Here is a 24,166-nt window from a genome sequence, read left to right on the forward strand (position 1 = left end):
GGAGGAGGACTGGCCAAATTGTGTGCCTTCCACCACAGTGATGAATGCTGTGGTGGATGTTTATGTTAAAATTTTATTGTGTTTTTGTGTGTGCCCTTTATCATTGTATCGCTGCTGACATATCATTTCACTTGCACTTTTTGTGCAATGTGACAAATAAACCGTTGTATTGTATTGTATTGTATTGGAGAAAATATGGATCGGCGACGTTCCGGGTCGAGCGAGACCTTTATTAACCCCTAATACAAGTGTTGGTGTCTGAAGAAGTGTCTCGACCTGCAACGTCACCCACCCCTTCTCTCCACAGATGCTGCCTGTCTCGCTGAGTTACTCCAGCATGTTGTGTCCTTCTGCAGGTGTTGGAAAACTGGATTAAAAACAACAGATGCTGTAAGCACTCGGCAGGGCAGGCAGTGTCAAGAGAAATAGTGAACGTTTTCATTTCAGAAGTTTAGCCACGATACGTCCCCCCCCCCCTTTTCTCTTTCAAGGTGTGAGCTGAACCGTTGGCTCCGAGTGTTTCCAGTTTTCTGTTTCTATTTCAGATTTCATTGATTTTCAAAAAAATGCTGGATTAGAAATTCCGTTGGCTTTTAATGCAAAACATATCTTAGTGAGACGCCATCGGGAGCTTTGTGTCCAGATTTAGCCTACTTGTTTGAACAAGAATGGTCATGCAGGGAGTGAAATGAAGGTTTAGTGTGGTCTTGCTTTCTGGGATGGTACAACGGTCACATGTGAAGCAACTGGGTAGGTTTAGCTATTAGAACAGAACGGGTGGCACAGTGGTCCTGGAGCTGGCCGTGTTGTTTCAAGCTCCCATTTTGAACTTGGACCCTCCTGCCCTGTTTGCTTCCCCCGGGTACTGCACTATCTTCCTACATCTGCAAAAGGTCCTGATTCCTGGGTTAATTCATGACTATAACTTATCCAGCGTTCATGCAGCTGCAAGAATGGATAGGGTGGTTACTGGGCAATAGATAGTAGATGGCAGGGAAATCAATGGGATAGATGACATTTCTCCAACAGCCAGCATTGATCAATTAACTGACTGGCTCCCTTCTCTGACATCATCTGTGTCATTCACTCCACAGTTTAACACCTATTGCTGTAGGATCTTTGGCGGTGGAGCTGCGGCCTCACTGCCAATGCCGGCCATGGTTACCTGCTGTTCTTTCCGCTTGTCCACCAGCTTGTAAAGACATGACCGGTCATGTTTTACGCTGGAGTCCAGTGTCTGCAGTTCCTTGTATCTCCAGGTTTCGATGTATATTGGAGTGCGATGGGAATCCTCCAGCTTCACACGTGTGTGGATAGTGCAGTGGTCATTTGGTCATAGCTGCCTGCAATATGTAGACCCAGCGTGGTTGGTTATCTTGCATCGTGGTTGCACCGTGCAACCAGTCAACTTACAAGGGCGTTCGTTGCACAGTGCAGGAAGGAACTGCAGATGCTGGTTTACACCGAAGATTGACACAAAATGCTGTAGTAACTGAGCGGGACATCTCTGGAGAGAAGGAATGGGTGACATTTTGGGTCGAAACCCGTCTTCAGACCCTGTCCAGTGTCACCATTGACGTTCACAGTGGGGGCATGAGCTTGTTTGCCGGGGCAGACTGCAGCTCCGACTACGGAACCACAAAGCACTGGGGGATACACAATCCAGGCCTGTGCTGAAACTTAGACAATAGGTGCAGGCGTAGGCCATTCAGCCCTTCGAGCCGGCACTGCCATTCAATATGATCATGGCTGATCATCTAAAATCAGTACCCCGTTCCTGCTTTCTCCCCATATCCCTTGATTCATTTAGCCCCAAGAGCTAAATCTAACTCTCTCTTGAAAGCATCCAGTGAATTGGCCTCCACTGCCTTCTGTGACAGAGAATTCCAGATTCACAATTGGGTGAAAAAGTCTATCCTCATCTGAGTCCTGCTGCGGGAGGTGCCGTCTATTTATGAGGTGTCCCTCCCCAAAACCCATCCCACCCCTCCCCTCAGAAGAGCATCGCTGATCAACTCCACATTCAAATCTCCCCATACTAAAGTAAATAACCATTCCTCCTTATCAAGAACACAGCCACCTCATTGAATGATTCTGTTTCCCAAAGACAATGGGAGAGAGAGCTCTAAAGACTCAGGACCACCAGAGGGGAGGCGATGTGAGGACACGACCCTAACCCAATTCTAAATCCTTCCTGCAAGAGGTGGCCTCCTGTCCACATCCACCTTCCTGAGCCACTGTGGCCTGTGCGGGCTCCAGCCTGGTGTGATGGCCGTTCCTCTGGTTTATGGATGCCAACAAGATCATGAAGGACCCCTACCACCCCTGCAACAGACTGTTCCAGCAGCTACGGTCAGGCAAACGCCTCCGCTGTGTCACGCTGTGAAAACAGAGAGGATGAGACAGAGTTTCTTCCCACAGGCGTCAGGACTGTAAACACTTATCTCACCAGGGAGTAACTACTGTTGTGTCTTTTTTTAAAATGTAAATACTGGTTCTGTTCTGTATTTTTTGCATGATCCCGCAGGCATTGCCACTTTCATTTCACCGTACATCTTGTATGTGTATGCAACAAATAAAGTTGACTTGACTTGACTTGACTTGGGGTTGACCAAGCATCATGGTTGCACTGTAAACACTCGGTTGAAGATTTCCAACCAGACAGGTCGTGTTGCTGAATACATTCTGTATCCAGCAACACATCCAGTCCACTTGTGTCCTCAACCAAGTCTCCTCTCAGTCTTCTAAATTCCAACCTATCCTCATTTCCAGATAAGAGTTTAATAAATCCCTGTCTTCCAATATCTGTCCTTACTTGCCCAAGGACATTGATACTGCACAGTACACCCAATGTGATCTCACCCACACCCAGTCTAATTGAAGTATTCAATCCCCCTCATAATGTACCATAACATCTCGTTAGCTTTCCTAATTATGTGTTGCATCTGCAGACTAGTCTTTTGTAACTCAAGCAGGGCAACCCAGATCAAGCCTTCGGCAATCTCCCATGATTTAAATATACAAGGGCGGCATGGTGGCATAGCGGTTAGCGTTGCTGCCTCACAGCGCCAGAGACCTGGGCTCCATCCCGACCACTGGTGCTGTCTGTACGGAGTTTGCATGTTCTCGGGTTTTCTCCGAGATCTTCAGTTTCCTCCCACACTCTAAAGGCGTACAGGTTTGTAGGTTAATTGGCTTGGTTTAATTGTAAAAGAATTGTCCCTAGTGTGGGTAGGGTGCGGGGATCGCTGGTCGGTGCGACTCGGTGGACCGAAGGGCCTGTTTCCGTGCAGTATTTCACAACTAAACTAAAGGTTCATGAACTGATGCACACAACCATAATCCTAGCTCAACTATGGAACACCAAATTGCCACTAGTGTGTGTAGTGTTAGTGTGTGTGTGTGATCAATGGTCAGCGTGGACCCAGTGGACGGAGGGCCTCTTTCTGTGTTGTATCTTTCAGTTAAACTGCTCGACCTCCTTGCAGACTTGAGACTGCTGTGTCCAACCAGGTTAGTGTGAAACCAGTAGATTCCCATCGCACTCCAGGCATTGCACTGCAGCCTAAAGGAAGGTCCTCGCATCCCCTCCACAGATGCTGCCTGACCCGCTGAGTTACTCCAGCACTTTGCATTTTGCTCAAGATTCCAATGTCTGCAGTTCTTTATGTTTCAATCTAATGTTTCCTTCTAAATTGGACGTTGAGAGGATGCAGAAGAGATTAACCAGGATATCGCCTGGATTAGAGGCAATTAGCTGTAAGGAGAGTCTAAGATGCTGGAGTAACTCAGTGGGTCAGGCAGCATCTATGGAGTGAAGGAAATAGGCAACGTTTCGGGTCAAAACTCTTCCGGGTTTCGACCCGAAACGTTGCCTATTTCCAGAAGAGTTTCAGCCCGATACGATGCTGGTTCATTATGATGATAGACACAAAATGCTGGAGTAACTCAGCGGGTCAGGCAGCATCTGTGGAGAACATGGATAGGTGACGTTTCACAGAGTGCTGAAGTAACTCAGCGGGTCAGGCAGCATCTATGGAGAACATGGATAGGTGACGTTTCACAGAGTGCTAGAGTAACTCAGCGGGTCAGGCAGTATCTGTGGAGAACATGGATAGGTGACGTTTCACAGAGTGCTGGAGTAACTCAGCGGGTCAGGCAGCATCTGTGGAGAACATGGATAGGTGACGTTTCACAGAGTGCTGGAATAACTCAGCGGGTCAGGCAGCATCTGTGGAGAACATGGATAGGTGACGTTTCACAGAGTGCTGGAGTAACTCAGCGGGCCATGCAGCATCTGTGGAGAACATGGATAGGTGACGTTTCGGGTCGAGACCCTTCTTCAGGAGAGACTTGGACTGTTTTCTCTGATATGTCGTGGGTTGACTGGGAAGACCTGATTGAATGATACAAAATAACGGGAGTCGTATATAGGAGACAGTTGGATCCAGAAATGTCAAAGACTAGAGGGCAGAAGTTTAAAGGATATTAGTTTTACATTAGTTCAGAGATACAGCGCGGAAACAGGCCCTTCGGCCCAACGACCTGCGATCCCCACACACTAGCACTATCCTGCACACACTAGGGACAATTTACAATTTACAGAAGCCAAATAACCTATAAACCTGGAGTGTGGAAGGAAACCAGAGCACCCAGAGAAAACCCACAAGGTCAGGGGGAGAACCTCTATACAGGATAGAACCCAGGTCTGTGGCACTGTGAGGCAGCAGCCCTACCCGCTGCGCCATGGGTGGTGTCCCCAGACCCTGACGCAGAGCTTGTGATTGGAGTCCTACCTGTATCAGTGTGGATAGGAACACTACCTGCCCACCAGAGGGCACCACAGAGAGAGAGAGACACACACACACACCGACACACCAACAAAAAAAATGATCAACAAAATATACGATAGGCAGCACAGCAATTATTCGGCATTTAAAACACGAAAGAGGTCAAACTATTTTTTTTAGAAAAGAACAAAATACAGAGGAAGAATGTGTTTGCCTTTCATTCTGTGGACACAGTATACAATGCAAGTTGTACATTTTGCGAGGGGGGGGGGGTGGGTTGGGGTGGGGGGGGGAGGGAGGGAGGGAAAAATAGGAAAAGAAAAATATTTGCAGGACATTGTTAAACAATTAAAAATATATAATATATGTAACATCAATACAAGAACACAAATCAAAAACGGTAACGATACCTTTCAGGCCATAACATTGTACAGTTAGAACACATCATTAAAAAAGGTCGATAATAAGTATTACATAAAGAGAGAGAGTGAGAGATGAATCCATTGCATCTCTGCAGGCAGATTACGACTGGTGCCCAATGTCCATCCCCAAACCACAAAGGCCCAGGCCTACAAAATGGCTGCTGCTCACACCATCCTGTCTCCATGTCATGAGTCTCATCCTCCTCCCTCCCCTCCCCTCAGCTCTCCTCCCCTCCCCTGCCCTTCCCCTCTCTTCCCCTCCTCTCCCCTGCCCCCCCCCCCCACTCTCCGCCCCACCCCCTTTGCCAACCCCGCTTGGAGTTAAAAGTCTTTAAAAACCTGATCAACTTCACACACACACACACACACACACACACACACATAGACACACACACACACACACACACACACATAGACACACACACACACACACACACACACACATACACACACACACACACACGCACACACACACACACACAGACACACACACAGGCACACACACACACACACACAGACACAGACACACACACACAGACACACACACATAGACACAGACACACACACACACACACACACACAGAGACACACACACACACAACACACATATACAACACACTTGACACACACAACACACACACACAACACCCACACCAGACACACTCCCCGTCACTCCCCCCCACACACACAACGCTCGACACACATACATACACTCCACACACACGACACTGCACGCACTCGACACATGCACACACAGACCACCCTCGACATGCACGCACACACAAAAAAATAGACAGCCCTTCACGCACACACACACACAGTGCTACACACACAACACTCGATACTACAGGCAGTTTGACCAGGAGGAGCAAGTATTATTGTTATAACCGGCGTGGATGGTGGTGGGGAATCCCCCCTGTGTAGGTGATGAAGTGAGGAGGTGGATAAGGAATGGGGGGGGGGGGGGGGAATCAGAGAGTGACCACTACATAACTACCCCACACCGCCACCCTCCCCCCCTCCCCCACCCCCCGGAGACGAATCGCACCATTTTTGTCGTAACCTGCCTCTATTTTTTTTTTGGAATAAAATAGGACACTTGACAATTCTCAGAACATATTATATAAACCAAGTACTAATAAAGTCCAGTCAGACTGAACAGCACAACTAAGCAACCTTCTGTGTGTTTTTTTTTTCTCTGTTAAGTATTTGTTAGCTCTCTCAAATACAATATAGTACATGGACTTTTTGCTCTATACAATATATACAAGGGAGATGTAGCAAGTTGCCAATTGCTTTTAAAAACCGTCACAACAGCTCAGCATCTGATAAAGGACAGATCCTAATTTATTTATTTTTTTGTGTAAAACTTACATTTTACTGGAAGGATGACACGGAAATCTGCAAGATATTTTTAAATAACATAAAACGATTAAATTATATTCTGCCCACGTTAGGTTGGTAGTGGGGTTGTGTGTGTGTGTGTTTTTTTGCGTTTTTAAAATAGTTAATTATTTTTGTTAAAAGGACAAAGAGGATGGGAGTGGAAATCTTTGATTAAAATCTGAGAAACATTATCGGTCTGTAATATATTGCAGGGTTGCTCAATCAGACCCTCAGAGAATTGGTTTTAAAAAGCTCAGTGCCTCTCCCACAAGAGTTCTTTTCCTGGGGGTAGGGGGTAGGGGGGGGGGGGGGGGGGGGGGGGTAGGGGTTTAATCTCCCTCCCATCTCCCAGCCATCTCCATCCCGTCCCCGACATATATCACATCGATCAAACCTCGCGACCCGAACACCCAGTTCTTCTCTCTTGAAGCAAGCGCTAGGTTTTAGCGGCTCCATTTAGTGTTCCTCCTGTTTTTTCGAAAGGTTCTTTTTTTTTTTGGGTGGGAGGGGGGTGTGTGTGGTGTGGATGAGGGAACACAAATGTACAGCAGCCACTATCGGTGGAAGGGACAAGACTGGCGTCTTTAGATTCAGGGTCCGTTTCCAACAAAAAGTGGTCTTCAAGGCGAGGCCATTGCGTTTGTCGGCCATTCCTCGACCATTTGCAAAGCATCCCGTCACACCGCTGTAGACCAGCGACCATCTTCACCTTTCCAATCGCCTCCCGCTACCAGGAGTCCACAACCATTTTGAAGCCACATATTTCTCAACGTCGGCCATTTGCAGTGTCCACTCACTCTTCTGTCCCGGTTCGGCGGCCATTTGCAGCGTCCAGTCACATGTCATACTGAGCAGCGGCCATTTGCAGTGTCCAGTCACATGTCATACTGAACAGCGGCCATTTGCAGTGTCCAGTCACATGTCATACTGAACGGCGGCCATTTGCAGTGTCCAGTCACCTGCCCACTTTGGCCGCCATATGCAGTGTACCTCCAACACCTCCCCCACCCCATCCCAACTCAAGGCCTAGATCTGTGTTGTGGGCCCATTCTAACCTTATCTTCAATGTTTTGTAAATATTTTCTCATAGACGAAACACCGGAGGGTTTCAACCTTCAGAGGCTGAGAATTGGACTTTCCCATTTCAGCCGTGCAGGCAAATATCTCCCAAACACCAGGGCCATCTCTTCACCCCGGCCATTATGGACCCCGCTAGATGGATGGCCGTGCTAATTGCTCCTCTCTCCTCTCCACAAATGAGCAGTTGTAGGTCCCAAATAAGGAAAGCACCAGGGGCCCTTGGGGAGATTGGATGGGGGGAAGTTTGATCCGCAGGTCTTTCCCCGAATGCACCAGGTCTGGGCTGTCTTGTGTGCCAGAGCTCCGTCAGGGAAGGGGGTGGGGAAGGACAGTGACAACCCCTCCTTCACTGCCCTCTCTGGGGGAAGGTGGGGGGCAGAGGGAGACAGCCATGGTCACACAGATGTACAGAGTGTGTAACTCCAAAGACCCATCTGACAGGGTACACAGACAGCAATGGTGGCCATCTCTGTGGGACCCCCCCCCACACACCCCTCTCCAATCACTGCCAGGAATACCTGACAGTTTCAGCTGAAGTTTATTTAGTTTAGTTCAGTGATACAGCAGAGAAACAGGCCCTTCGGCCCACCGAGTCCTCCATCACCTGTTCACACTAGTCTGGTGATATCCCACTCCCTACACACTAGGGGGTTGATTGTCCCACAAACCCGCACGTCTTTGGGGATACTCACACAGGCCAATTCCGTCAGTCAGCCGGAGTCAGAAGCGATCCTGGATCAAACCCCTGCCCCAGGCCAGGTGGGCGAGGCGAGAGGGGTGATTGGGGCAGGGGAGGGGGTTTAGGTGGGGTGGGTTCGATTAGGGTGGGGTAAGAGAAGGCACGGTGGGGAAGACTAGAGAAGTGGGGGTGGGGGGGGGGGGGGGGGGGTGACAACTGGGTGGGCAGGGGGCTTGGAGGTGAAGTGCGAGAGTGGGGAGTGAGAAGAGGAGATGGGTCTGAGTCACTGTGCTTGTCAGGCTGTGATCCCACTCTGGACCTCAGGCACCCAAGTGTGCTGCTGGGGACTGCATGACCAAGCCGGGAGCTTTGTTAAAACTGGGACAAACACTGAACACATCGGCCACACACGCACGGCGAAAATGAGGGGGACGGGGGCACGAGGGAGGGGGCAATCACCGCAGACAGTCACCTACCTACCCCCCTCCTCCCCCCCCACCCCGGGGGCCGGTACGGTGGCTACTCTGGCTGCGGAAGAGACAGACAGAAGGGGCAAAGGCAGGAGTTGGGTGGGGGTTGAGGGGAAGGAGCCACAGAGAGTGAGAGGGTGTGGGTGGGAGGTGAGGGCAGGGCAGTGAGCCCGGGGTCACGCGCATTGCTGTTGCACCTGTGTGAGGAGATCGCAGAAGGAGTCGAAGAGTTTCTCGAGCCATGCGGCGTTCCGCATGCACTGTTGCACGATCTCCTCCTGCCCCAGATCCTCGTTCACCTCCGTCAGCGTGTCCGTCTGTGTGTGGGGGGAAGAAAGGCCAGCCTGTTACCAACACGTGTACCCCGAGACTTTGCGCGCCGTCACAAACACCGTGTGGAAACACAATCCGGTCATACCCAAGCATAATAGGCAGAGGATTTTTTTTGGAATCATATGGTGCAACACAATTGTAAAAAACAACTGTTTCAGGACTGGACGAGGGTTGGTCAAGATTATAAATAATGATCTCCTTTTCTTTTCACTATTTTCAACTCTCAACTTTCTTCATTTACTCGTTTTCTTTCTTCACACACTATATATTTCACATCTTTCTATCCTTTACTATCTAACTTCTTTTTCTTATTCTCATCTTTTTTTCAATGTAACAAAAAAAAAAAGAAGTTGTACATAAAATGTATTATGAAAATATATATTAGGCGCCATATGACTGTACTTACTTCTAATAAAATAAAATATTTAAAAGAAAATAATAGACAGAGAAAGACACAAAGATGCTGCCTGATGTATCACAGTGCTGGAGTAACTCAGCGGGTCAGGCAGCATCTGTGGACAACATGGATAGGTGACGTTTCACAGAGTGCTGGAGTAACTCAGCGGGTCAGGCAGCATCTGTGGAGAACATGGATAGGTGACGTTTCACAGAGTGCTGGAGTAACTCAGTGGGTCAGGCAGCATCTGTGGAGAATATGGATCGGTGACGGGTCAGGCAGCATCTCTAGAGACAAGGAAGGAGTGACGTTCCGATAGAAGAAATGGGTCGTGACCCTGAGAGGGTCTCGATCCGAAATGTCACCCATTCCCTTTCTCCAGAGACGATGCCTGGCCCGCTGAGTTACTCCAGCACTTTGTGTGTATCTCCGGTGTAAATCAGCGTTTGCAGTTGGTGCTGCTGGAGGAGGCCACTCACCTGTTCTTTACAGTGCAGTAACGTGTGATATTTGTAGTGATGCAGAGAGTGAAACAAGGTGTAAAACTGCAGTTTGTCCGCCTCCACTTGGAAGTCCTATAAAATAAAATAACATCAACCTTACTGTGGCAGAAAGAAAATATAATCACTTGCATTTTCCCTCACAGTGAATTCTGCTGTGGGGGGACGTTTCATGTTGATTTCTATAGTGTACTGTTCTTTTTCTTTTTTCTCTTTTTTGTTTTGTATGGATATATTGACATTTGGTCTGTTCTATTAATTTAATCAAACTCTGTAAAGCACTTTGGTTCAAATACTGGTTTTGTTGAAAAGTGCTATATAAATAAACCTTATTATTATTATTATTATTATTTGGAGGAGGCAGGTTCGTTTTTATCATTTAAAAATAAATTGGATAGTTGTATTTGTCGGGAAGGGAATGGAGGGTTATGGTCTGAGCGCAGGTATATGGGACTAGGGGAGATTATGTGTTCGGCACGGACTACAAGGGTCAAGATGGCCTGTTTCCGTGCTGTAATTGTTATATGGTTATTATTATATGGTGTTATTTGTGACAGAGAAGATTGACGAGGATGTTGCCAGGACTCGTGGCTGGAGCTACAGGGTGAGGGGGCTGAGGGGTGATCTTATAGAGATACAAGTTGGGCTGAATGGCCCGTTTTCACGCTGTATGTTTGACTCCATTGAGGGGGCTAGATAAGGGGAATGTCAGGGTAGGGGCATATTCTGAGAGAATGGAGCGGCTGGGCTTGTACACTCTGGAGTTGAGAAGGATGAGAGGATATCTCATTGAAACATATAAGATTATTAAGGGTTTGGACACGCTAGAGGCAGGAAACATGTTCCCCATGTTGGGGGGAAGCCCAGAATCAGGGGCCACAGTTTAAGAATAAGGGGTAAGCCATTTAGAACGGAGACGAGGAAACACTTTTTCTCACAGCGAGTTGTGAGTCTGTGGAATTCTCTGCCTCTCGGTGGTGGAGGCAGGTTCTCTGGATACTTTCAAGAGAGAGCTAGATAGGGCTCTTAAAGATAACGGAGTCAGGGGAGAAGGCAGGAACGGGGTACTGATTGGGGATGATCAGCCATGATCACAGTGCATGGCGGTGCTGGCTCGAAGGGCCGAATGGCCTCTACTCCTGCACCTATTGTCTATTGAAAGAATTAATAGGAACCTGAGGGGCAGCTTTTTTCCACACAGAGGGTGCTGGGTGTATGGAATGAGTGGATATTTTTAAGGCAGAGATAGATAGATTCTTGATTAGTACGGGGGTCAGAGGTTATGGGGAGAATGGGGGTTAGGAGGGAAAGATAGATCAGCCGTGATTGAATGGTGGAGTAGACTTGATGGGCCGAATGGCCTAATTCTGCTCCTGTCACATGGCCTTTCCCCTCCCCCATGCCCCCCCCCCCCCCCCCCCCTCACCTGTGGCCGCTGTACATTCTTCTTGAGCTGGTTGAGGGTCTTCCTGTTGTAGGGGGTGCCGGCCACTTTTAGCTTGACCGAGCTGCTGGGGTTGTCCTTGTGGTCAGCGTCGATGTCCCCCACCACCAGCTGTGGGAAGGTCTGTAGCCCCTCCTGCAACAGAGAGACGGCCAGGGTTAGACCCAGGCTCCCCCCTTCCCCTGAATAATCTTCCTAAATAGTGCAGTGTGTTTGAGGCGGGTGGGTTTAGTTTAGTTTAGAGCTACAGCAGGGAAACAGGCCCTTCGGCCCACCGAGTCCATGCTGGCCAGCGATCCCCGCACATTAACACTACGGACAATTTACACTTATCCCAAGTATACAAACCCAAGCCAATTAACCTACAAACCTGTACGTCTTTGAAGTGTGGGAGGAAAACCGAATATCTCAGAGCAAACCCACGCAGGTCACGGGGAGAACGTACAAACCTCGTACAGACGGCACCCGTGGTCGGGTCTGTGACGCTGCAAGGCAGTAACTCCACCATTGCACATGTCTGTGTGCTGGCATGCCACTACTCGTCAGACTAGAGGTACCTAGACACGCCGCGTGTAGACCCGGCACTAGTGCAGCAGGCAGCGATTACACTCTCCACGGATCCAAACTTGCCCATTCACTGTAAGTCTCCATTTAACAATACTACATGTGTAAACCAGAAACCCAACACTGAACAATGAACTAACCAGAACATCTTTAACTTCTCATTCCTCAACATCCTCATTGGAGATTTTAAAACTCAGTAACTTCCTGCTTTTCCAAATAGTTTTGTTGATAAAGTTGGCGTTATATTAATTTGGACTGTTTGTTTGTAAACGGTCAACATTGGCAGTCTTTGATTGTGTTAATTAATACTCTGTATGTTTATTTATATTTTTTGAATAAAAGTATTTGTATAATTAAATAAAAATCTTTATTTTTCTGCAGGTGAATTGACATTTCATTCACCTGCTCATTCACCCCTTTACATTTTAGAGCAGTGGTTCCCAACATGAGGCGTACACCCCACAGGGGGGCAATTTGATTTTTAAGGGGGGCAATTTAGTGCGACTGAGGAGGTCTGGGTCCAAATTTTCGATTTTTATTTTTTTGAATTTTCCATCAGGTAAACATATGTAGTTTATGTTTCAGATGTTATTTTGAGTAAATTTTTTTGGGGTAAAAAAATGTCTTTATTGTGTAGTTATTACATAATCACCGCGCCATCACTCTTCATGCACGTCGCACGAAACGCACGAGGTCATGGGAGAACCTTATTTATTGAATTGGATTTCGAAATGCGATTCAAAGAGCTTTTGCTAAGTTGCCCTTATAATATCTATTTCCTCCGTTTTCTCTCAAGGGAAAGCAAGGGGGGGGGGGGGGGCATCAGGATTTTAGGGGTGATTAGGTGGGGCATGGCCAAAAAAAGGTTGGGAACCGCTGTTTTAGAGGGTCAGGTACCCTGTAATGAGGAGCTGAGAGACACTCGCTTTGTCACGCGCTTCTTGTGTTCTGTTAAGATGCTGTCGATCTTCTTCATAGTGGGCAAGTACAGTTCATCTGCGGCAAGTGCAAACACACAAGTCAGTCGCCAACTCTCCGCACCGGAGCTTTCATTCTCTTTCACACATTCGCTGAGTTAGACATTCACGAGTGCCACAGACCATGTCCATGCTGGACAAGTTGGCAAACTGGCCTGGTGCCTTTTGCCTGCACAGACTCTATTCCTTGGAGCGCAGGAGGATGAGGGGTGATCTTATAGAGGTGTACTAAATCACGAGGGGAATAGATCGGGTAGATGCACACAGTCTCTTGCCCAGAGTAGGGGAATCGAGGACCAGAGGACATAGGTTTAAGGTGAAGGGGAAAGATTCGATAGGAAGCTGAGGGGTATCATTTTCCACACAAAGGTTGGTGGGTGTATGGAACAAACTGCCAGAGGAGGTAGTTGAGGCTGGGACTATCCCAACATTTAAGAGACACTTGGATAGGGCAGGTTTGGAGGGATGCAGGCCAAACGCTGGCAAATGGGATCAGTTTAAATGGGGCAATTGGTTGGCCTGAGCCAGTCGGGCCGAAGGGCCTGTTTCCGAGCTATGTGACTATGAATATTTATTTCTAGATAACGGATTTGCAGCACCTGCAGCATTTTATTTTGTCGAGGTGGGATACAGCACGGAAACAGGCCCTTCAGCCCATCGAGGCCATGCCAACCACTGATCTCCCGTTCTCACTAGATCGATGTTATTCCACTTTGTCTGTACATTAGGTCTAGCACGTCTTTGGGAAGTGAGGAAACCCACGCGGTCAGAGATCTTGCACACTCCACATAGACAGACAGAGCTCCGGGGTTGGGGACGAATCATTGGGGGGGGGGGGGGGCGGTGTGAGGCAGTGGTCCAACCCAGCCGCGCCGCCCCCATCTCCCAGCGTTCCTACCGTTGTTGGCCTCGATGGTCTCGATCATGGCGGGGTCAAGAGCAGCGCTGACCAACAGCTCGATGTAGCTCTTGTACATCTCCTTCATGGCCCGTGTGTTCAGCACACGCCCAGTGGGGACACGCTCTGTAACACATACGCAACACGCAACATCGTCAGCCCCTCTGGCTTTGTATCACCTCACCAGCTCACACGGGGCAGGAGCAGAATTTGGCCATTCGGCCCATCAAGTCCACCCCCCCCCCCCCACCCCCCGACTCGGTTACAGCGGACAATCGGCAATAACGGGTACCGATGGGGGAGGGGGTTCGTGGGGGGGCAGCGGTGGGGTCGTAGGGAAGGGTTCAGGGTGGAGGGGGTTCAGGGGCGTCGTGGGTTCAGGGTGGGAGGGGGTTCAGGGGGGAAGGGGGGGGGGAGGGGGTCCAGGGATCCGGGGGGGGGTGTGCCGGTTGTGGGGGTCTCACCCTCCTCGCTCTGCGGCTGTCCGGGGGAGTCGGACTCTGACGACGAGACCACCTCCTTCAGCCACTTTTTCCTCTTCTTGGGGGGGGGCTCGGCCTTGGTCTTTGCCGGCCGCTGCTTGGTTTTTGGCGGCCGGCTTTGCCACCGGCTCCGGCTTCACCACCACCGGCAGTCGGCTGGGGCGCGCTCTTGCCCTGGTTCTGCCGCCTAGCGGAGCAACGAGGGGTCACCGTCAACACCAACGCCCAACGCCCACGCCCACACACGGCAAAGTCCCCGCACAATTCACCGCGCCCACTCTGTCCCCAATCCACCGCACCCCCCCCCGACCCCCTCCCCCGCCTTCACCCCTCACCCCCCACCCCTCACCACCACCCCCCACCCAAATCTGGCATTCATTTACCCCCCCTCTCCTGACAACCCATTCCTGGCCAACTAAAAGGGGGTGTGGGTGGGGGTGGGTGAGTGGGGGGTGAATAGGGTGGGTAGGTGTGGGTGGGGGTGTATGGGTGGGGGTGGGTGTGGGGGTGGGGGGTGGGTGTGGGGGTGGGTGTGGGGGTGGGTGTGTCTAACTCCCTCTTGGGGGGTGGGGGTGAACTGTGTGGGGGGGTCAATCAATCAATCAATGGGGGATATTCGGGGTGGGGGTGGGTGCAAGTGGGGTGGGGGTGGTACATGTGAACACACAAACACAATAAACATTTAACACAAACATCCACCACAGCATTGGGGTGGGGGGGGCAGAGGGGGTGTGGGGTTCTTGGGGGTGGGTTTTTAAAGGGTGGATGGGGTGGGGGTGGGTGGGGGGGGGGGGGGGGGGCATCTAGCCTGGGGGGGGTGGGGGGTATAAGATCCCCCCTCAATCTTGTGGGTGAGAGTGGGTGGGTGGGGGGGTGGGTGGGTGGGGGTGGGGGTGGGTGTGGGTGAGTGGGTGGGTGGGTGTGTGGGGGTGGGGGGGGGGTGGGGTGTGGGGGTGGTGGGGGGGGGGGGGGTGGGGGGGGGGGCTGAGTCGTTACCGTCGGTACCGCAGTGCTGCTGTGGTCGGTGCCAGGGTTTTTTGGAGCAGACCCGCACGTAGTCCTTCTTGTTGACGTTCTCCAGGAACTTCACGTAGAGGCGCTGGTACTCGTTCTTGGCGTGGCCAAAGTAGCCCAGATACTGGAAGAGAGGAACAGACACAGAGTAACAACGCTGGAGTAACTCAGCTGGTCAGGCAGCATCTGTGGAGAACATGGATAGGTGACGTTTCCGGCCGAGACCCACAGCATCAGAGCCACGTGTCTCCCGCTGGTCAATGAACGTCGCCAGGTGACGTACCCAGCCCCTCCCTAACTCCTTCCTTCCCCCTCCCCATCTCCCTTGCCGCACGTTTCACTGCTGGAGTTCCCCTCCCCATTCCCTCAATGTCACTACGCAGAACATGGATAGGTGACGTTCTCTGAGACCCTCCCAGAGCCCGGGTGTCTCCCGCTGGTCAATGAACCCTCGCCAACAACTTCCCCTCTCCCCTCCCCCCCTCTCCTTCCTTCCCCCTCCCTACCTCCCCACCTCCCTCTGTTCCCCTCCACCCTCATGTCCCTACGCACCCCCTCCGCTCCCCCCTCCCTCTCCCCCTCCCTCCCCTCCCCCTCCCTCCCTGCCCCCCCCCCCCCCCTTCCCCCCCCCTCTCCTCCCTCCCCCCCCTCTCCCTCCCTCCTCCCCCCCCCTCCCTCTCCCCCACCCCCATCTCCCCCTCCCCTCCCCCACCCCCCCTCACCTTGCTGGTGGCACAGAACTGCCGTTGGCCATCGCGTATCTCTGGGGTGAATTTCTGCAGCAGGGCTTTCTGGACCCTCCACACAGGGGGGGGCTCTCTGCCCGCCTGCATGGCCAGCTGGGGGTTTAACCAAACATAAACAACATCAATAAACAGCGGGTAGTCCCACTGCAACATCACCAGGACGTGGACGTGACCCCTGGAGCCGTGACTCGCGGGTGGCCGGCTTGGCAAGGGAAAACCTCTTCACACAGAGAGTTGTGAATCTGTGGAATTCTCTGCCACAGAAGGCAGTGGAGGCCGATTCACTGGGTGTTTTCAAGAGAGAGTTAGATTTAGCTCTAATTAAGGGATATGGGGAGAAAGCAGGAACTGATTCTGGATGATCAGCCATGATATTGAATGGCGGTGCTGGCCCGAGGGGCCGAATGGCCTACTCCTGTACCTATTTGCAGGTGCATCACGGTGCCCACACCTGTGGCCAGGTGTGCCGTGGAGCCCACACGTGTGGCCAGGTGTGCCGTGGAGCCCACACGTGTGGCCAGGTGTGCCGTGGAGCCCACACCTGTGGCCAGGTGTGCCGTGGAGCCTACACCTGTGGCCAGGTGTGCCAAAGTGAATACATGTGCCCAGGTGTGTCGAGATGCCCACACCTGTGGCGAGGTGTGCCCACACTTGTTGGCAGGTGTCGAGGTGCCCACACCTGTGCCCAGGTACAACAGGTGCCCACTCACCTTGAGGGCCTTGATGTCGTCGATCTTGACCACGAACTCGTCGCGCTCGCGGAAGACGCCCTCGCCGCCGCTCTCCTCCTCGTCCTCGTCGGTCTCGCCGGCGATGGCCGCCGTGTCTTGCCGCTTGGCCAGGTGCAGCGGCCGGTGCCACGGCTTCTTGGAACAGACGCGCACGTAGTCACGCTTCTCCACGTTCTCCAGGAACTTCACGTACAGGCGCTGGTACTCGCTCTTCACCTCCTCCGGGTACTCCACGTACTGGTGGCGAGGGGTGTGGGAGTAAGACGTACGTCACAGCGAAGTGTAGATTGTAGAGGGGGGGGCAAGATGTAGTGGCCTTGGGGGAGGGGGGGGGGAAGCAGGGTTCTGTGCAGTAGTGGGGAGTTTCTGGGTATCAGTGGGGTACAGCTGGCAGAAGGGGTTTGGGTTTCATTGACGCTGCTGGGGAGGTTAATTCCCGGGATGGCGGGACTGTCATACGCTGAGAGGGGATGTTTTGTGTTAAATTCTATAGTGTGTTGAGTCCTGTTTATTTTTATTGTATGGCTGTATGGGAATTCATTTCACTGTGCCATCTGGCACATGTGACAATTAAATCTATCTTGTATCTATCTTGTATCTTGAAGAATGGAGCGGCTGGGCTTGTACACTCTGGAGTTTAGAAGGATGAGAGGGGATCTTATTGAAACATATAAGATTATTAAGGGTTTGGACACGCTAGAGGCAGGAAACATGTTCCTGATGTTGGGGGAGCCCAGAGCCAGGGGCCACTCACAGTTTAAGAATAAGGGGTAAGCCATTTAGAACGGAGATGAGGAAACACTTTTTCACAGAGGGTTGTGAGTGTGGAATTCTCTGCCTCAGAGGGTGGTGGAGGCAGGTTCTCTGGAGTTGATTTAGCATTGGGACGAATGGGGTCAAGGGATATGGGGAAAAGGCAGGAACGGGGTGCTGATTGTGGATGATCAGCCATGGTCATAGTGAATGGCGGTGCTGGCTGGAAGGGCTGAATGGCCTACTCCTGCACCTATGCAGGAGTGCAGTGGAGAGATAAGTTTTTTTTGGCCTTCCACCACAGCTATGTGATGGATGTTTATGTAAAATGTAAATTATGTTGTGTCTGGGGTCTATTTGTTGTAATGTATGGCTGCAGAAACGGCATTTCGTTTGGACCTCAAGGGGTCCAAATGACAATTAAATTGACTCTCTTGACTCTCTATTGTGTATGGGGAGCGGTGGTTTTGGGAGTTTGAAACTCACCTGGGTGCTGGAGCAGGGGGTGGGGTGTGAGTGTGGTGTAGGGGGCAGGTGGAGGTTTGGGGGTTCGACACTCACCTGTGTGGACGAGGCATAGTGGCGTTGGCCATCCCGTACCAGGGGCAGGAACTGTTGCAGCGAAGCTTTCTGTACCCGCCAGATAGTGGGGGGCTCGGAGCCCATCTGCATGGCCATCTGTGTGGGGGAGATAGAGGGAGTCAGTCACCAGCCAACCTCACCCCCACCTGCCAACCGACCTGCCCACACTGAGACCCCACTGGCCCTTTGGCCCACCCTGACCCTGACAGACTGCCCAGCCCCAACGTGGATACTTTCCACCCAGAGAGTTGTGAATCTGTGGCCATTTAGGACTGAGATGAGGAAACACTTTCTCAACCAGAGTTGTGGACCTGTGGAATTCTCTGCCACAGAGGCCGATCCACTGGATGTTTTCAAGAGAGAGTTAGATTTAGCTCTTGGGACTAATGGACTCAGGGGATATGGGGAGAAGGCAGGAACGGGGTACTGATTGTGGATGATTAGCCATGATCACATTGAATGGCGGTGCTGGGTGAGGGTCCCCACCCTGTTATTGGGGCAGTGAAGACCCCTGGACATTACCGGACCGGACTACAGCCCCCCCAATCGTCCCACCAGTTTAGTTTAGTTTCGATATACAGCACGGAAACAGGCCCTTCGGCCCACCGAGTCCGCGCCGACCAGCGATCCCCGCACACTAACACTATCCTGCACACACTTGGGGGCAATTTACATTTACACCAAGCCAATTAGCCTACAAACCTGCACGTCTTTGGAGTGTGGGAGGAAACCGAAGATCTCGGAGAAAACCCACGCAGGTCACGGGGAGAACGTGCAAACTCCGTACAGACAGCGCCCGTAGACGGGATCGAACCCGAGTTACCTTGAAGTAGTCGATGGTAGTCGAGACCACCATGTACATGTGTGTGTGTAGAGAGACACATAGCAAAAGGATTTGAGTATAGGAGCAGGGAGGTTCTACTGCAGTTGTACAGGGTCTTGGTGAGACCACACCTGGAGTATTGCGTACAGTTTTGGTCTCCAAATCTGAGGAAGGACATTCTTGCCATAGAGGGAGTGCAGAGAAGGTTCACCAGACTGATTCCTGGTATGTCAGGATTGTCTTATGAAGAAAGACTGAATAGACTTGGTTTATACTCTAGAATTTAGGAGATTGAGGGGGGATCTTATAGAAACTTACAAAATTCTTAAGGGGTTGGACAGGCTAGATGCAGGAAGATTGCTCCCGATGTTGGGGAAGTCCAGGACAAGGGGTCACAGCTTAAGGATAAGGGGGAAATCCTTTAAAACTGAGATGAGAAGAACTTTTTTCACACAGAAAGTGGTGAATCTCTGGAACTCTCTGCTGCAGAGGGTAGTCGAGGCCACAGTTCATTGGCTATATTTAAGAGGGAGTTAGATGTGGCCCTTGTGGCTAAGGGGATCAGGGGGTATGGAGAGAAGGCAGGTACAGGATACTGAGTTGGATGATCAGCCTTGTTCATATTGAATGGCGGTGCAGGCTCGAAGGGCCGAATGGCCTCTACTCCTGCACCTAATTTCTATGTTTCTACCACCATGTACATGTGTGAGTACAGAGACCACCATGTACGTGTGGAGTGGGGGATGGGGGGGGGGGGGGGGGGGGGTGGCACACACACACACACACAGATACAGACACAGACACACACAGATACAGACACAGACACACACACACACACAGACACACACACACAGACACACACACACACACACACACACACACACACACACATACAGACACACACAGACACACACACACACACACACACACACACACACACACACACACACACACACACACACACACACACAGACACACACACAGACACAGACACACACACACACACACACACACACACACACACACACACACACAAACAGACACACACACACACACACAGACACACACACACACACACACACACACACACACACACAGACGTTACCTTCAGCTCCTTGATGTTGTCCATTTTGATGACAAACTCGTCCCATTTGCGTATCGCCCCCTCGCCTCCGCTCTCGTCGTCCTCCTCGTCGGTCTCGCCGCAGATGGCCACCGAGTCCTGGGCTTTGGCCAGCTTGACCGGCGACGGTGGATCCCTGCTCCTCCGGCAGTGGTGGGGGGGGTGGTGGGCGGTGGTGGTGGGGGGGGGGGGGGGGACGGTGGGGGCTGGGGTGAAGGGGGGGACTCGGGGGCTGGGGACGGCTCCTCCTCTGGCAGCGGCTCCTTGGGGAAGTCTGGAGACGGAGGAGCAACCTGCTCCGGCTGTGAAACCTCCGAGGGGCAGCTGCTCACCTCCTTGTCCTCCACCACCATGTTCTCTGGAAAAACAAGCAAACAGTCACAGCCCAGGATTCCCATCCCCAACAGCCTGCTCTACCTGCATGCTTACTCACAATGACTGATGTACAAGCACATCCAGGTCTCGTTCTACACAAAAATGCTGGAGAAACTCAGCGGGTGCAGCAGCATCTATGGAGCGAAGGAAATAGGCAACGTTTCGGGCCAAAACCTCGTTGCATATCCCCCCCCCCCTCCTCATCTGACACCATTCAGAAAATAATCTGCCTTCCTGTTCTTGCCACCAAAGTGGACAACCTCACATTTATCCACATTATACTGCATCTGCCATGCTTCTGCCCACTCACCCAACCTGTCCAAGTCACCCTGCAGCCTCATAGCATCCTCATCACAGCTCACACTGCCACCCAGCTTTGTGTCATCCGCAAACTTGGAGATGTCACATTTAATTCCCTCGTCTAAATCGTTAATATATATTGTAAATAACTGGGGTCCCAGCACTGAGCCTTGCGCTACCCCACTAGTTACTGCCTGCCATTGTGAAAAGGACCCGTTAATCCCTACTCTTTGCTTCCTGTCTGCCAACCACTTCTCTATCCATGTCAGCACTCTACCCCCAATACCATGTGCTCTAATTTTGCACACTAATCTATTGTGTGGGACCTTATCAAAGGCTTTTTTGAAAGCCCAGACACACCACATCCACTGACTCTCCCTTTATCCATTCTACTTGTTACATCCTCAAGAAATTCCAGAAGATTAGTCAAGCATGATTTCAAAACCCTTTGTAATTCCATGCTGACTTTGACCGATCCCGTCACTGCTTTCCAAATGCGCTGCTATAACATCTTTAACAATCGACTCAAGCATCTTCCCCACTGCCGATGTACGGCTAACTGGTCTATAATTCCCCGTTTTCTCTCTCCCTCCTTTATTTAAAAGTGGGGCTTACACTGGTCACCCTCAAGTCCACAGGAACTGATCTACAGTCGAGAGATCAATAAACCTATTCATTCATCCATTCATCCATTCCTCTACTTATCGACTTGGAAAACCACTCCAGGACATCTTCCTCCTGGTTAGCCCCATCTACATGTAGATACTCCAGCACTCTGTGTTAAGGCCTGGCATTATCCAACACTCTGTGTTAAGGCCTGGCATTATCCAGCACTCTGTGTTAAGGCCTGGCATACTCCAGCACTCTGTGTTCAGAGTTTTGGAGTATGGGCAAGTTTCACATCTACATGTGAAAATTGCCCAACGCATCACCGGTTCCTCGCTCCCCTCCATTGAGTCTGTTCAAAGCAAGCGCTGTCTGCGGGGGGCGCTCAGCATCGCCAAGGACTGCTCTCACCCCAACCATGGACTGTTTACCCTCCTACCATCCGGGAGGCGCTACAGGTCTCTCCGTTGCCGAACCAGCAGGTCGAGGAACAGCTTCTTTCCGGCGGCTGTCACTCTACTCAACAACGTACCTCGGTGACTGCCAATCACCACCCCCCCCCCCCCCCCCGGACACTTATTATTATTTATTCAAATCATTTGCTATGTCGCTCTTCCAGGGAGATGCTAAATGCATTTCGTTGTCTCTGTACTGCACACTGACAATGACAATTAAAATTGAATCTGAATCTGAATCTGAATCTTCAGGCCTGGCATTCTCCAGCACTCTGTGTTAAGGCCTGGCATACTCCAGCACTCTGTGTTCAGGCCTGGCATCAACCAGCACCTGTAGTTTCTCGTCCCCACAATGTTACGGCCACTGGCCGGTCGGTTACCTGGGTTGTCAGTCTCCTTGCGGTCCACGGGGTCGTAGAGAGCGGAGATGGCGGAGGTGATGCTCTTCTGGAGGTCCTGGTTCTTGCTGACCGAATCCTCCTCGTCGGACGAGAAGGAGGGGAGAGTCTCCAGGTTCTTCTTCAGGTCTTCGTCGAAGCGTTTGCAGGGGCTGGTGCAGCTCATCAGGCTGTCGCTCTCGGACGCGTCCAGCGGCCCGGACAGCATGGACTGAGCCAGGCCGAAGCTGGCCGCAGACGCCTGGTTGATGACGGACGACAGGCGGCCCTTCTGCGAGCCGGAGGCGGTCGCCGGCAGCTGCTGCCGTTTGCCCGACTTCAGGAAGTCCAGGAACGACGCCATGAAGCCAGACTTCATCTCCGGCTGCTGCTCCTCCACCTCCTTTATCTTCTTCTTGATCTTCTCCTGGGTCTGGCTGTTCTCCAGAACGCCGTCCAGCGGCAGAGCTTCCGTCACCTCCACTGGTAAAAGGTCACTGGCTTTTGCCCCTTGAACCTTGCCCTTGTAAAAGGAAGGGAGACACAATGAGGGGGGGGGTCAATAGGTGAAAACGCACTGACTGGTTGCATCACGGCCTGGCACCTCAAATGGCCAAAGGAGGCAGCAGAGAGTGGACACTGACCACTCCATCACGGGCACTGACCCCCCCCCCCCCCCTCCACACACACACACACACACACACACACACACGCACACGCACACGCACACGCACACACACACACTGCCCACTTCATTCTTTGCCACAGACGGCCAAGTTAGTGGATGTATTTAAGGCAGAGGTAGATAGATTCTTGATCATTGCTGAACCTTAGACTGATGGACACATAGAAACATAGAAATTAGGTGCAAGGGTAGACCATTCGGCCCTTCGAGCCTGCACCGCCATTCAATATGATCATGGCTGATCATCCAACTCAGTATCCCGTACCTGTCTTCTCTCCATACCCCCTGATCCCCTTAGCCAAAAGGGCCACATCTAACTCCCTCTTAAATATAGCCAATGAACTGTGGCCTCGACTACCCTCTGTGGCAGAGAGTTCCAGAGATTCACCACTCTCTGTGTGAAAAAAAGTGCTGGAGTAACTCAGCGGAACAGGCAGCATCTCTGGAGAAACAGAACAGGTGACGTTTCGGGTTGAGACCCTTCTTCAGACTGATGGAATGCTGTTTGCTAACAGGACGCAGGGATACGGGGCAAATGTGTTTCTCTGAAAACTTTACTGGCTTCATTGCTCTCACTGGCAAATAATGGAAAGGCACTGCTCAACACACCATGATTGTTTGACAGCACTGGGCCTGTACTCGCTGCAGTTTAGAAGGATGAGGGGAAGACCTCACTGAAACTTTCCGAATAGTGAAAGGTCCTGGATAGAGTGGATGTGGAGGATGTTTCCACTAGTGGGAGAGTCTAGGACCAGAGGTCACAGCCTCAGAATAAAAGGACGTTCTTATAGGAAGATGAGGAGGAATTTCTTTAGTCAGAGGGTGGTGAATCTGTGGAATTCTTTGCCACAGACGGCTATGGAGCCCAAGTCAATTGATATTATCTAAATGGTGGCCGATTGGGAAAGGGGGAGATGCAGCGAGACCTGGGTGTCATGGTACACCAGTCATTGAAGGTAGGCATGCAGGTGCAGCAGGCAGTGAAGAAAGCCAATGGTATGTTAGCTTTCATTGCCAAAAGGATTTGAGTATAGGAGCAGGGAGGTTCTACTGCAGTTGTACAGGGTCTTGGTGAGACCACACCTGGAGTATTGCGTACAGTTTTGGTCTCCAAATCTGAGGAAGGACATTATTGCCATAGAGGGAGTACAGAGACGGTTCACCAGACTGATTC

General features: G+C 51.3%; 1 protein-coding gene across 1 annotated transcript in view; it reads right to left on the minus strand.

The window, feature by feature from the left end:
- Positions 1-5,776: 5,776 nt before the first annotated feature.
- Positions 5,777-24,166, minus strand: part of LOC129713718 (proline-rich protein 12-like) — a 44,019-nt gene continuing 25,629 nt past the window's right edge. The window contains 13 exon segments of the mRNA XM_055662969.1: positions 5,777-9,144; positions 10,037-10,132; positions 11,484-11,635; positions 12,963-13,061; positions 13,941-14,066; positions 14,405-14,556; positions 15,436-15,560; positions 16,159-16,275; positions 16,893-17,150; positions 18,228-18,344; positions 20,177-20,341; positions 20,344-20,552; positions 22,311-22,830. Coding sequence (XP_055518944.1) covers positions 9,004-9,144; positions 10,037-10,132; positions 11,484-11,635; positions 12,963-13,061; positions 13,941-14,066; positions 14,405-14,556; positions 15,436-15,560; positions 16,159-16,275; positions 16,893-17,150; positions 18,228-18,344; positions 20,177-20,341; positions 20,344-20,552; positions 22,311-22,830 — 2,277 coding nt within the window. The 3' untranslated portion in view covers positions 5,777-9,003.

Source organism: Leucoraja erinacea, chromosome 37 (genome assembly GCF_028641065.1).
Source record: "Leucoraja erinacea ecotype New England chromosome 37, Leri_hhj_1, whole genome shotgun sequence".
NCBI classification, from domain to species: domain Eukaryota; kingdom Metazoa; phylum Chordata; class Chondrichthyes; order Rajiformes; family Rajidae; genus Leucoraja; species Leucoraja erinaceus.